Source organism: Pelecanus crispus, chromosome Z, assembly GCF_030463565.1.
Source record: "Pelecanus crispus isolate bPelCri1 chromosome Z, bPelCri1.pri, whole genome shotgun sequence".
Classification (NCBI taxonomy): domain Eukaryota; kingdom Metazoa; phylum Chordata; class Aves; order Pelecaniformes; family Pelecanidae; genus Pelecanus; species Pelecanus crispus.
This window is the reverse complement of record NC_134676.1, coordinates 70518217-70531246: the sequence shown is the minus strand read 5'-3', so window position 1 is coordinate 70531246 and position 13030 is coordinate 70518217. Positions and strand designations below refer to the sequence as shown.

General features: G+C 54.3%; 1 protein-coding gene across 1 annotated transcript; it reads right to left on the bottom strand.

Annotated features, from left to right (window-relative positions):
• Positions 1-2531: 2531 nt before the first annotated feature.
• Positions 2532-3431, bottom strand: FOXE1 (forkhead box E1). Its single transcript, XM_075727071.1, has one exon. The coding sequence runs from the start codon at positions 3429-3431 to the stop codon at positions 2532-2534; it is 900 nt and encodes a 299-aa protein (XP_075583186.1).
• Between the last annotated feature and the right edge of the window lie 9599 nt (positions 3432-13030).

Genomic DNA, 13030 nt, shown 5'->3' with positions numbered 1-13030 from the left:
CTTGCAGCCGATGAAAGCAGAGAGTCAGCAGGCAGCTGTCAAAAAACTAAGAGCTGGCTCAGCCAGGTGAATGGCTTCTTTTCCAGCCAGTGAAGGGAGAAGTTGGGAGAGGAGCTAGCATGGCTGCTGAGGAGACCTGCCCCAGGCTGAGGTAGCCAAGCCGCAGAGGCAGGACTCTGCTCTCCTCAGGATGGAGGTAGCTTCTGGATGTGCCAGGAACAGGAAGGACATTGAAAGAGACAACGCATCTCTTCAGGAGGGAAAGCAAGGAAGGGAAAAAATTTGATTCACCTCACCACACCAAAGATTTGAATGAGGCCTACACTCGCTGCCTGTGCCCCCCATTGATGGCAATGCAACCTCCCCAGCTCTGTGTACAGACAGCAGAGTTTCCTGCAGTACTACAAAAAGGTCCAGATGGACAAGGGGCAGCAGTACCAGGCCAGTCCCAGCCTCCCAGCCCATGACATGCCATCCTGACTGCTCTGAGAGGGATGGGTGCCTTGAATCCAACACTCTTCTCCGACCTCAGAGCCCCACGGAAGGCAGCCATACAGCTTCTCCTGTCCACCTACTGCAGATGGCTTAAGCCTCCTCCACCCCAAACCATGCTGTGGGGACACCCAACCACCTTCCTTCTCCACTCCATTTCCTCCCTCTCCTGTCCCACTTGGATACCTGGACCTTAGCACCCAGAGAAGGCAAGAAGCCCGCCTCTACACAAATTTCACGCTGTTGAGGGCCTCACCTGAAAAATCCTCCATGGAGCAGAAGGTACAGGTGTCTTCATGGGACCAGACCTTTCTGCAGCTGTGCGTAGCAGCACGACGAGACAGTAGACATGAAATGAGACTAGAGAGGTGCTACATGGACACAAGGAGAAAATTCTCCCACATGAGGACAGTCAAGTTGCTGAGAGAGACTGTGCTGTCTCTCTCCTTGGATGTTGTGACGACTCAACTAGATAGCCCTGAGCAACCTGGTCTGACTCATAGCTGACCCTGCTCTGAGCACAAGGTTGGAACAGAAACTTCCCAAGGTCTCTTCCAGCCTGAGTTATACTATGATCTGTACCCTTTGTGGGGAGAAAGACCCTGGTGTATGTGCACCCTCTCTGCTCTTCCAAAGCTCCTGCTGAGGCTCTGGCTGCACTTTCCACCTACCTCTCCCCATTCAAGGCCCCTCCACGCTGCAGTACTCCTCATCAACTTCCTCCTGTCCCTGATCACGCAGGCTCCCACCTCCACAGGAAAAAGGAGTTGGATAAGGAAATCTGGACAGTAGCAGGGCTATGTCTGTGCCCTCTCTCCTTACGGCCCCAGTCAGAGCCCTGGGCATCCACCCCTTCCAGGGGTGGTGGGATCTGTTGGGAGGGATTTGCTTGAGTTTCTCCATGAATATAGATTCAAGCCTTTGCCTCTCACAGCTGTTCCTATCAGTTGTCCCCTCTCCATGCTTTCCTCTAGCTTTTTCTCCATCCTAGGGAAGCCTGAAAGGGGAGCAATCAAAGATGAAAAGGCACCATGTCCTCCCTCTCTAACGTGTTTCCAGAAGAAAAATCTTCCCCCATAGATGCTGATTTCTCTAGGCTGCAGACAGAGCTGGGCTGACCTTAGGATCAAAATAATTTAGCATCTAAGGACCTTCATAGACCTCTGGACCAGGCCTCCACTCAAAGCAGGTCCAAATTCCATGCTAGACTCCAAAGCCAGATCAGGTCACTCGGGCTCTGTCCAATCAAGCTGGGAAGACCTCCAAGGGCAGAGATCCCACAGCCTCTCTGGGTCCCTCTCCTAGGGCCTGCGCATGCTCAAGTTTTTATAGTTCCAATCCTACCATTCTCCCACCCCTGCAGCACACAGCATGACCCCACCCGAGGGATCTGCCTTGCAGTGTTTGGCTGCAACCCCAGCACCCAACCCTTCCCCAGCCCTGACCACATTGTTGGTGTGAAGCCTAACTAGGGCACTAACGCGACAGCCCTGCGCAACATCAGGGACATGCCACCACGTTAGTGCCACGCATTCCGCTTTTACAGCTTTGGCGGCACAAGGCCAGGGAGCGCTTCCTCCTGCCTCCCTCCTCCCCTTCCCCAGCAGACGTTTCGTTCTGTGAATAAAATCATCAATAGCGGAGAGGTTTTTAGAAGTGAGGTCTTCCTGGATAGACCAGGGGGCCCAGATGGGTGTGCTGGGAGGGTGGGAGCCTGGCAGGAAGCTTTGAGCACCTGTCCCAGGAAAGGCGGTGGAAGAGGAAAGGGCTGTTTGCCCCATCCAGGCACTTGGGAGCCCCTAGGGCTTCTCTGGCGAGAGCGGAGAGGGCTGGGCAGGACCCCCCAGGCCCCCAGGGCTGGCGGTGGTGCTCCTCGCCGGGAGGCACGGGCAGCTGGCAGGCTGCGGAGGCGCAGCCCAAGGTCCTCCAGCATCGTCCTGGGCGGCCGCGGGTCCAGCGGCGCCGGGCGAGCCCCGCAGCCCGCCCCTCCCGGGGCTCCGGTCCGCGCCGTCGGGCCGCCCGGCCTCTCCCGGGCTGGGTCAGAGCGCCGGGACGAACCTGTCCGGGCCGCCGGGGTAGGCGCCGTGCCGCGGCCCGGGCCCGGCGGCGCCCAGCTGCCCTCCGGGGCCGTAGGCGTGGGGCAGCGGCGGGTAGGGCGCGGGGGACCGGCGGCCGTAGAGCCCGGCGGGGGCGGGCGGCGAGGCGGGCAGCACGACGCGCCCCGACGGCGCGTACAGCTGGCCGGGGCCGCCCGGCGCGTAGGGCCCGGGGGCGGTGGGCAGCGGGGCGTAGGCGTGGGGCAGGCTGGCGGCGGCGCAGCCCTGCGCGGGGTAGGCGGCGGCGGCGGCGGCGGCGAAGGCGCAGGAGGCGGCGGCGGGGGCCGGGGTCAGGTCGGCGGCGGGCGGCGGGGCGGGCAGCGGGAAGAGGCGGCAGGGCGCGGCGGGGCGCTCGGCGAGGAAGGCCGGGTAGGTGGAGAGGTCGCTGCGCTTGAAGCGCTTCCTGCGGCGGAGGAAGGAGCCGCTCTCGAACATGTCGCGGGCGTGGGGGTCCAGCGTCCAGTAATTGCCCTTGCCGGGGCGGCCGGGCTCCCGCGGCACCTTGACGAAGCAGTCGTTGAGGGTGAGGTTGTGGCGGATGCTGTTCTGCCACTTGCGCGGGCTGTCGCGGTAGAAGGGGAAGCGCTCGGTGATGAAGCGGTAGATGCCGCCCAGCGTCAGCCGCCGCTCGGGCGCCTGCCCGATGGCCATGGCGATGAGGGCGATGTAGCTGTAGGGCGGCTTGCCCCGCTCCGCCGGGCGCTTGCGCCGCCGCCGCCCGCCCCGCGCCCCCGCCGCCGCCGCCGCCGCCGCCGCCGCCTCCTCCCCCGGCGGCGCCGGGTCCGCCTTCAGCGGCGGGGGCGGCGGCGGGGGGCCCGGCGGCAGCGGGCTCTCGGCGGTCATGCGGCCGTCGGGGCGGCCCCGAGCCGGGCCGAGCCGAGGAGGCGCAGCGCCGCGCCGCCGCGGCTTTTATGCGGCGGTGTCCGGCGGCTCCGCGCCCGGGCGGCCGGCACTCCCCCTGCAACGCCCCGCAGCCCGGGAGGCGCGGGCAGGGCCGGGCGTGCCGCCGCCGCCGCCGCCGCGGGCAGGGGCAGCGCCCAGCCCCGGCCCCCCGCGCCCGCCCCCCCCCCCCCCCCCCCCCGCGGTCCCCGCGTCCCCAGCGCCGCCGTCGGGGCGCCGCGGCCCCGCCGGCCTCGGGAGCGCGCAGCTGCGGGGAGCGGTGGGCAGCGAGCGGGGCGGCGGCGGCGGCGGCGGCGGCGGCGGGCGGGTCCCGGCGCGGGTCTCTCGGCGGCGGCGCTCCCAGCGCCTGCCCCTGCGGGGCTCGGAGCCTTTGGGGCCGGTTCGGCCGGCGGCAGGCGCGGGGAGGTGAGGTGTGAGGTGAGGCGGGGTGGGGTGGGGTGAGGCGAGGTGAGGGTCCGCCGCTGTCGGAGGGGATGCTGCCGGTCCGCGGCACAGGGCAGCCGGCTCCGGGCGGGGTCGGCCGTGGAGCCCCACGCTCCTTCGCGGTAGCGGAGCAGTAGAAATTAATTAAACGTGCAAAAAAACCCGGCAACAGATCTACATGGGGAGAGACAGTAAGCGCGGGCTTAGGCAGCACGATTTGCGTGCAGAGCTGCTGCTTAAAATGCACTCGGACCGGGGCCCTCACCTCTGGTCCGTGATGGTAATTCAGCACAGAGCTGGGCTCCCGTGCCCCCGGTTTATCCCTGATCTGACCTGTTTGTCCCTGATCCTTGTGCCACAGGACCTCCAGGTACCTGATTCTTCCAACTAGGAAAGATGCCAGGCTCTCCATGGGCTGCTGCTGGGACATACTTATCTGCCAGCACCCTCCTGCTTGTTCAACGACTTGGGGCTGAGGGTCAGACCCCAGGACTGTGGACCAGAACAAGTTCCATGAGTGCGCCCAGCTGGCAAGGAATGCTTGCCTAGGACTTGTACCCCTGCAGCAACCACCCTCAGGGCTGGAAGGCAGCACAGCCTCCTTGCCTGCTGGCATGGTGATCCTTGGGAGCCAGAAGATAAAAAGGGCGGCAGAGGTCCTAGAGGTGGAATGGAAAGGGTCAGCGCGTGCAGGTGTGCACGGGGATGCGTGTGCATGGGAGGGTGAGCACGCACAGGTACATGAGTGGGCAAGGGCACTGGTGTGGGGTTGAGGATGTGCGTAAGAGTTCATGGGTGTGCATTGACATGTGAGTGTGCATACAAACACATGCCAGTGTGCACAGGTGTGTGGCTGGACACAAGGCACGAGTATCCACAGGTGCACAGGAATGGATGTGTGCAGAAGAATGGGTGTGCAAAGATGGATGTGCATAGGTGTGCAGGTGCTGTGCATGGCTGTACAGCTGATCTTGCCCCTGTCTTGGTGCCTACTGCCAGTTCTCCCAAAACACGCGTCACCAGTGCGCTGCTGGGTCTATCTGGGAAAAGCTTTCCCAAAGCCCTCTTGGTCATTGCACAAATGGTGTTTAAGGGAGCAAGGGGAGGTGGGAGATGTTCATCCTAGTGAAGCAGGGCTCCCTTGGAGCTTTCCAACAAAGTTGTTTCTCTGCTTGGGGAAAAACTGGGGGGTGTGAGGATCCATTTGCATGCAGCAAAGAAACCCCAGCCCAGGTTTCTAGCTAAATAAGGGGACCCCAGAGTCTTTGGCCACCTGCTTGCTTGTGCAGCTTCCCAACAATCTGGGAGGTAGCAGAATAAACTGTGAAGCTAGCAGAAGTAGCACTCTCCAAGGACCCATGTGTGCGGTCCCAGTAGCTGGATGCAGACATCTGGCAGTATTTCAAACGGCATGCTGCAGAGTTTGCGCTGAAAGAAAAATCAGCCTCCCGTACTGACGCTCATGTTCTTGAAGTACTCAAAACACTAGGGTAGCATTTATCCTGGAGGAACCAAGAAACCGACTCCTTCAGCATGAAAGGAGAGCGGCAAAGCTGCCTCTCCTGCAATGCTCTGCCCTCTGGCTCATGGGAAGCGGTAGCTGGGATGAATTTTCCTATCAGATTTTCCAATGGGTAGTGCGGTAGTTCAGTCACCTCTGGGGCTGTGTGCCTCTCTGCGCCATGCCAATTCCGTGCCTCCAGAGGGCAAAGTCAGATCATGCTTCCACTTTGCGCTTGTAGAGGATGGGGAATGAAAGAGGTGTGCGCTGAGGTGGAATGGTGTGCTGAACTGCTGCTTTTGCCCTCCCTGCTGGTGGTGCAAATCCTTTTCCAAGACACTTCCCTTGGCAGAGCCCAGCATGTAGGCAGAGTGAAATGGGTACCCAAACAGCATTGTGCTGGCTCTTGTCCCTTCTCCTTTCCTTCATCACGCAGATTAAGCTGTAATGCCAGTATTTGTGAGTGAAGTGAGAGTTGTTTAATGTGGTGGCCTGGAGACTATCCTCAATCTGACATTATGATCAGCCTATTTAAAAACATTTTCAGCTCTCCACTCAGGGAGCAGGAGTATGTCCCCTTTTTAAGCACTGGTGTCTCTTTTGAGTACCAGTTCCCATGGGGAGGGAACTATGGGGAACATGAAACTCAGATTCACCCAGGTGGATCTTAGACTGCAGATCTCCTCCATCTATAAACCAAAGTGGTGCCTGTTGCTGGAGCAGAAGAGTTGGTGCTTTTCATGTTTGTGAAAATTTTGGTTTCTTTTTTGATTCAGGTACACTGGAGGAGGGACAAAGGTAAGTGAAACTACCCATGCATGGATTAAACATTCAGAGTTCATAATGCAATAGAAAAAGTATGATATCTACAGAAGTATTAGCCATACGAAAGCTATAGCTTGGACTTCTTTCGGTCCCTGGAACAAAGTTTAGAGTCAGCATTTTTTCTGTCTTAATTTCCTATCTCAGATCCTGCTGATGCTGAGATCTGCAGCCTTCAACTGAGCAAAGTGCTCACTGATTTTGAGACCAGGCACTGCAGAGTGTACTCTGCACAAGGGTGTTGTGCCTTGGCCTCTCAGGACTGGAGTTTGTTAGTACCATTAGGTGCCAGAGAATTACCCCAGCCAAAATCCCATCTGCTTGAATCTCCAAGAGCAATTCCCACCCATGGAAAAAATCCAGTCCTTGAGGCTTCATTCCCCACTCAGTTGCTCCCATATTACAAACCGCACCACTGAGATCCCTCAAGAGTAAACTGCTGGGAAGCCCTGCTCTCCGTTAGCCCTGTGGCCTGAGTGGCTTCTCCCACCTCAACTGAACCAGAGGGAAGCAGACATTAAATGTGTGGACAGCCCCTTCAGGTGCAGCACACTCACAGTTCTGGTTCCACCATCAGAATTCCTCTCCTCTTTGAAGGGAGGAAACATTTTGTTTTGCCTCTGTGTCCCAGGAACACCAGAGCTATATTTAGTGTGCCCCAAGTCAAGGGTTCAGCAGAGCCAAAATCCCAGATCAGATTGGCAGAACACAAATGAAGTGAGATCACATACCCCATGGCATAGTCTGCACCCCAAGCTCAGCTGCCTCTGCAATGGGACGGCAAGTTTGGGTTTTTTTATTGGCTCTGTGTTTGGTGCAAGGACTTTGCTGCTGGAAGTGTGGAGAGCATCACAGACACTTCATGACACTTTGTGACAAGGGAGCCTGCAGCTCATGATTAAGATCTGAGAGGGGACCACAAGCCTGACTCTCTTGGAACAAGACAGGTGATGGGGACATCCTTCATTCACTTTCAGAGCATGTGTCTGCAAAGAAATGTCCAAAGTCACTGAGCTTAAGACATCTTGCACTTGACTGCAGTTAGGGGGAGACAAAAGCAGAGGTGATTGTATGGATTTTGGAAACACTTTATATCCAGAGTGTGGCATGGTGACCAAGGCAAAACTTCTGAGGGAGAACTGATGCGCAGCTGCCACAGGGAGTCTGGTTGTATGGCAGAAGAGGGGCTGGAAAGCAACAGACTACTGGGATGTGTCCATTGCACATCTGCATCAGATGTTCACATGCCTTGTCTTGTGGTAGCAAGGTTTCACTCTGCATCCGTGGCCTGGTTGTTTATCATCTGTCCTGTTTTTCCAAATTATTGCTGCTTGTCATCCCCTGGTTGAGTTTTCTAGGGGAACTTGGGGCTGCAGGGGAGAAAGAGTTGCTTGCTGAGCATCACGCAGATGTAGCCAGGTTCATGAGGGAGGCCTGATTTAGCTGTTGTGGTCATTCTTCTGCAGAAAAAAAAAATCCCAAAAGTCATGGTGGTTTTAAAACAGGCCATGTCTCAGGGCTGTGGGAGAGAAAATTTGACTGGGGTGAGAGGCATGGGGAGCCTCAGTCTCCATCCGGGATGGTTCCACCTAGGCTGGGCTGGAGGGCAGCAAGACAGCCACCCAGCGTGCTCGTCTGACAGCCCAGCAGCTCCCCTAACTCATGGAGGGCGAGCAGGATCTGCAGAGGGTGTGCTGTGACAGGTGAAGGTGCTCATGGGCAGGGCAGGGCAGGCTTGCTCAGAGCAGAGCATTGCCTCTGCCTGCTCCCTTGCGACCCCCTTATCCCACTGTGGGGAATTTGGTGTGAGTGCAGTGGTTTTCTGTGCAGAGGGATTGGCACACGGCGTGGGTCATGTGTGGGGTTGGTGCTGTGGGGTGATGATAGCACTGAACTAGAAGGGAGAGGCTGACATGAGAAGAGGCAGAGCCTCAACCTAGAGACACCACCAGAAATGGGGGCACTGGACCACCAGGAAGCTCACAAAGCCCAGGAAAGGAAACGTGCCAGTGGTGCACCGGGGCAGGATAACCCCATGCGTCAGTCCCAGCTGGGAAGTGACTGGCAGAGCTGGTACCCTGCTGCAAAGGAGCTGGGGAATGGTGTGCACGAGACTGAACATCGGCCAGGAGTGACTCTTGCTGCAAATAAAGCAGACTCCGTACTGGGTTTCATGAGGAGGAGCATGGCTTGTCATGCAAACCTAGGTCTGCCAGCGCTGCCTAAACAGCAGGTTAAACATGCAACCTTGCTGTGCAAACTGGCAATGAGAGACTCATTTAGCTAAGATACGGAGCCACAAACTGAAGCAATAGAAAACACTACATGTGACGTAGGCAGGAAGGAGCAGACACCTTTCCTGGTGGAAGCAGAGAGGATCCAGCCTGAGCTGGACGGGCCATGACACATTCATTTGTCCTCCTGCCGAAGCAGTTTTTAGATCTGGTTTGCAAGAGAATAAGCTGCCCATTCTTGCCTTTGCACTGCCAAGAAATCACTGGGAGTTGAACAGATCTGTCAGATGCTGTAAAGAGGAGGAGCTGACTTTTTCTGGGAACATGCAAAGCAGAGTTAGGGTCTCTTCTGTAAGCCAAAAATCACTTGCTGTGCTGCTTTTTTGCAGGTGTTGTGAGGTTTGCATGGCTGTTGCTCCCCTGAAGCCTCTGCATTTCAGCACCTCATGAAAATGTTCCAGATGGGTATCTTTGAATACCCATCAGGCTCTGTTGGCATGGAAATAAGTTCTTTCTATTTTGCCTATCAAATGCCCTATTTGGCCAGTCATTCAACAGTTTCAAGAGGTTTAATCCCCTCTAAGGGTGGCCTAGGTCTTTGGCATTCACACTCCCTGTAGTAAGGTTCACCTTTCCCCTCCAAGGCTTCCCTGCTACTCACAGCATCCCGTGGTCACTGCAGGCAGCTGTGTGCACGGCATGGTGTTGGCTTTGAGTATAGTTTCCTCTGTTTGTGTGCCTGTGTGATAGCAGCAGTAAGGCTGCTGCAGAAGGCAGAGGGTAGGGGAACCAGTCAGCCGGAAGAATTTCTTCTGCACTGGGGCCACCGTCATTAGTGTCGCTCATGCCACTAACTTTGGTAGGGCAGATGAGGGCCAAGCATGTGGAACATAGCGGTGGCTCAGATCTTGCAGGATGAACATCTCCTGCTCTTATGTTTCCTAGGTGCCCTGCTGGGACCTGTCTGCTCTGCTGGCTCACAGCTGGCATCACTGCCATCTGATGGGAGCTCCTGCAAGGGGCCCATGGGACCGGCAAGACCATGAGGCTTGTGGAAAGGAAGGGTGGCTTGTCATCTGAACCACATTTTGTTTGCTGGAGCACTAGTTCATCCCTCTCTGCAGCTAGTGGTGAAACCTGATGCTTGATAGAAAATGATGGGATGCAGCAGTTTAGAGAGAATTGTTTATTGCTTGCTTTGGAAGCTGGGAATTTTATTTAAGAATAATTTTTTAAATTAATTAATTGCCTTGCTGTGAACAAAATATCTTTGCAAATATCCTGCTTTACTTCAATAAGTTATTTGGAAAGAAATGTTGTTTGTTTTCTTTTTCCTTTGTTGCAGACAGAACCACATTGCCCCAGACATCAGCTTTTCCTAACCAGCACTTCAGCGTGGGATGGAGAGGGGACAGGTCATTTTGGCCAAACTGTAGTGTTAGGAGATTAATTTCCCAACACAGGTCAGAGAAATTTCTTGGTGGTGTTCTTTGTTGGTCATGTTCTTCATGTTGCTCCACCCAAATATGGGTATTCAAGTTTTTAACAAATTGCAGTGGAGTGTCCTATAATTTAGTAACCAATTTCCTGTCCCATGACATGGTCTGCACTGTAGTCCTTGCAGAGGACTTTCCCCATGGTCACACAGAGTAGGTCAGCCAAGGAGGGAAGCAAAGGACAGAAAAGGTATTGGGAGCAAGTAGATGGGAGCAGCAGAGGGACACTGGGAACATGTGAAGCGGGGGAAAGAGAAAGAGGAGAAAGAGAAACACCACAGAAAAGCAGGGATTGTGGAGAGGAAGGGTTGGGGCTGGACCTGGAAGAAGATGAAGAGCCTTTGCTGGAAGACTGGTTGGGAGGTTTGTGTTGTGGAGAAGATCTTGAAGGGATGAACAATATAGCTGTGTCCATCAAAGTGTCTTCTCCTCCAGGTCTTGGCCTGGAATCAAAGACTTTCACTCTTAGCATCACTTTGGTACAAGCAAATAAACATGAAAAGTAATGTCACAGCTTTCTAGGACTGGTCTACACAGAGCACAGACTAGGTCTGTGAGCTGTCCTGTTGGGTTCTTTTGGTTCTTATTTTTTCTTTAAACCAAGGAGAATCACTGATGAAGCTGTTTTACTGAGCATTATTAAATGAACCAGATGTTGGCCTTCCTTCCCTGGAAACTGCAGCTTTCAGCATGCTTTGCACAACTCTACTTGATTAATGAAAATAAGGTGTTTCAGTAGGTAGGTCCAGGCACCCGGCACTTTTGTATGTCATGTTTCTGATGCTTCGAGGTTTTCTAGGGAAGTCCTTAGCAATGAGGCAGGTTGAAGGCAGAGCTGGGAAGCCAAGACAGCTGGTCAAGGTCCACATCGGGGGTTGCAAGGAGGGGCACAGGTGCAGCCACAATGTGGCCCTGGGGCTGGAGGTGAAAGCCCCAGCTTGAAAGGAGCTCCCAGTTAAAGCTGAGGAGTCTTACTGGGCTCTTTCCTGGCCTTGGGCACAGGATGCCCAGGATGGGGAGTGTGCATCAAGCCCTGACCGAGGCAAGGAAAATTGTACTTAAAATGGCATGTGTTCATGCACTAGTGTGTGTGTGCACGTGCCTGTGCAATGCATAAAGCACCGCTGAATGGTAAATCATACCTGACTATAGGGTGAATTGTGAGTACCACTGCCATCAATGAATTCAGATGTTGGGTAGACACTGATGAGGGATTGGTAAAACCCAGCGCCATGAGCTGCTGTAATTCCATGAGTGAGGGATGTAAATAGCCTTTATTTAAAAAAACAAAATGTAAGGTGGGGATAGTTTGAGCTTATTGGCACTGGCAGACAGAATTTGAATACTTTTACAAAGAGCTCCTGTTTTTTTTTTCCCTTGGCCTTTTTGTTCTCATTGCCACTCTCTGACCCTTTAGCAATCACCATGCTAATTACCAAGTAATGCCCTATTTACAAGTACCTACAGAAATCTGCTGGAGTTTTGCTTGAGCCCGTAGCAAAATGTCTAGCCCCAGAGGAGGAGACAGGTGATTTCTCAAATTCAAAACTTTTCTTTAACGAGACTGCAAAGGCTGGAGTTCTGCTGAAGTTAACAGACCTGTGGGGATTTACACTAGATAAGCATCTGCCCAGCATTTAACTGAGGCCATGCATGTTTCCAAAAGCATGTAGGTCATGGTAATCTGGATAGAAGTGTTTTTAAGTTTCATGCTGCTATTAAAAATATACACTGTACTGTGTGTATTTCCAGGGGCAGCAAAAAGTTTCAGAAATCTCTCTTCATTTTGGACAGTCTGGTCCTAATTGTTGTGTGACCAGTCTGTATTTCACGTGTGAAATCTGTGCTGTGGGACAGGTTTCCCAAAGTGGTGGTGGGATCTCTTGTCCTTTGGGCTTTTTAAAACTTGGCTGGTCGTGGCCCTGAGCAAACTCATCTAACTTGGGGCATAATCCTGCTTTGAGCAAAAGGCTACAGTTCTTTCTGTTACTGTGGGAGAAACATGATTTCCGGGAGTTTCTGTCAAATCAGCTCAAATCCTGTCAATGATATAGGAAAATGACCCATGGACACAAGCAAAATGACATCTCAAAATGCCAGGTGCTCAGATCTTATTTATGCCAGCTGGCTCTGATAGTTTTGCTTATGCAGTTTATGCCTTTATATGCAAATCACAGATTTGCCACCATGCTGGACCATTAGCAGAAAACAGATCTTCCAGATGTCACTTAAACAATCACTTCCAGGATCATGTTTTGGACAGGGAAAGAGAAGGAGAGTGGCATCTTTTTGAGGGCTTTGAGTTTCCCTCCTCTTTATTCCACTGCAAGACAATGCAATTTTGCTATGTGAGAGTGTCTTTATTGCTTTAAAAAACAAAGAACAAGGGAAGTTGGAAAATGAAATTTGAAAATAACAAAAAAAAAAGTATTTTTTCCTGTAACAAATGTGTGTTTAGATGTGAACATAAGAAAAGGTCTGTAGGGCGGGGACAGGCTAAGATCTGCTTCCAGCAAGTAAGTCCCAGAGCAGAAGACTCCCTGGCCCAAGCCATGTGCTAAATGCAAGAGGCACAGGACTGACCTCGGCATTCAGCAGAGAGAGGAGGGCCTCCAGAAGGTACCTCCACCCCAAAGGCAGAAGGACCAGTGATGGGCTTAACCCAGCCCCCCGATGCTCAGACAGCGAAAGCCAGGGCGCTGTACCCCACGGGCGGCACAGGGTGCCCCTGATCCTTCTTGGGGGTCCTTGCCAGTGATCCTCAGGGCCCCTCCTCTGGGGTGAGGAGCAAGCCAACATCCCTGCCTGCGCCACAGCAGTGGGGGGGGGGGGGGGCTTACAGGAGGGGGGCACTGGGGCATCCGCTTTGCCTGGGCTGCCAGCCCACTGCTGTCTGCGGCACTGTGCCGTGCAGAGGGCTCAGTTACCCCTTTAAAATGGGGTGGTCCTTGCTGGTTCCGTGGAAATAGCTGAGCACTGGAGGTAATTTCTTTCAGTCACTTGTTACACAGCTTTATTGAATGGGGAGTGTCAATTTTTTCTCCTCAGAACTAGTCTGGGCAACAC

Bases quoted from the DNA above. Each gene is read 5' to 3' on its own strand.
- FOXE1 (XM_075727071.1), bottom strand. From the start codon at position 3,431: ATGACCGCCGAGAGCCCGCTGCCGCCGGGCCCCCCGCCGCCGCCCCCG.